General features: G+C 72.0%; 1 protein-coding gene across 1 annotated transcript in view; it reads right to left on the bottom strand.

Moving 5' to 3' along the window:
- Positions 1 to 454, bottom strand: part of LOC107123499 (partitioning defective 3 homolog) — a gene marked incomplete at its 3' end in the record, with an annotated part of 471,021 nt that extends 470,567 nt beyond the window's left edge. Inside the window, exon 1 of the mRNA XM_015426751.1 lies at positions 335 to 454. Within this exon, the coding sequence (XP_015282237.1) occupies positions 335 to 454 (120 nt within the window). The remainder of the gene's footprint in view (positions 1 to 334) is intronic.
- Positions 455 to 1,104: the final 650 nt, after the last annotated feature.

The following is a 1,104-nucleotide window of genomic DNA, read 5'->3' as shown; positions in this document are numbered from 1 at the left end:
CTGGCCTCCCCACTTCCAGTGCGAAGCGAAGCGCACCCCCCACCCCCCCCGCCGCCGCCCTTTGCTCCAGCCTCGGGGTCCCGTCGGCCGGGCCGGGGCTGCTTCCTCGCGACTCCCTTCCCCTCAGCTCAGCCTCTACTTTCCCCCTCTTCCGACCTCCCTCCCCTTTCCAGGAAGCGCCATATTGATCCCAGGCGCCCTCTCCCGCCTCCTCCTCCTCCGGTTCTTCCAGCGGCCGCCGTGCCCCCGCGTCTCCCCCGGCCGGCTTCGCCTCTGCCGCCCCCGCCGCTCGCCTCCTCCTCCTCCGCGGCCCCTGCCGGCTCCGGCGGCTCACCTTGGCGATGGCCTTCCGGTACCTGGTCACCGCTTGCTCGACCAGGCTGGAAACTTTCATGTTCCCGTCCCCGCAGGGCACGACCACCCGGGTCCGGCCGAAGCACACGGTGACTTTCATCCTCCGCCTCCCGCTCCCCCGCCGCCGCCGCCGGCTCCGCTGGCTCACCCGCCGGCCCGCAGCGCCTCCTCTGGGAAGCGGCTACCCCCCGCCGCCCGGCCACCAGCGCCAAGCGGGAGCCCGGCCCGAGGGCGGGCGGCTAGCAAGTCGTCGCCAGAGTCCCGCCGCGGGGCTGGCAGGCTGGGGCAGCCCTTCGCATGCTGGGCGGGGGGGCGCCGCCCGGCTGCTGGCTGTCTCCTTCGCTGCCTGCCTTCCTTCCTTCGCGGCGCCGCCGCTGCCTCTCTGGCCACCTGTTCGGCGTCTCCTCCTGCGCGCAGCCAGGCGGCGGCTCTCGCCTCTTGCTTCACTTCTGCGGCAGGGGAAGGGCCGGGCTGTCTCCCCGCCAAGGCCGTGCGAGGCATTGCCTCGCGGCCTCCCCCACCCCGTTAAGGGGGCAGCTGCAGCGCCAGCCTCCTTCCCTCCCGCGGCGGCGGCGGCGCGCCTTCTTTTTCTTCTTCTTCTTCTTCCACTGCTGGCTCGACGGCCGCTCTCGCCGACATTGGCCTTCCCGCCGGTCCCTTCTCTCCCCTCTGCGGTTGGCTTTTCGGGTCCCATTCCCTAAGCCTACCTACCGGGGAGCCAGTCCCGTGAAAGTTTGTAGAGAAAGAAGG

This window comes from Gekko japonicus, unplaced genomic scaffold (genome assembly GCF_001447785.1).
Source record: "Gekko japonicus isolate JY-2015 unplaced genomic scaffold, Gekko_japonicus_V1.1 scaffold230, whole genome shotgun sequence".
NCBI lineage: Eukaryota > Metazoa > Chordata > Lepidosauria > Squamata > Gekkonidae > Gekko > Gekko japonicus.
This window is presented reverse-complemented; position numbering and strand designations above follow the sequence as displayed.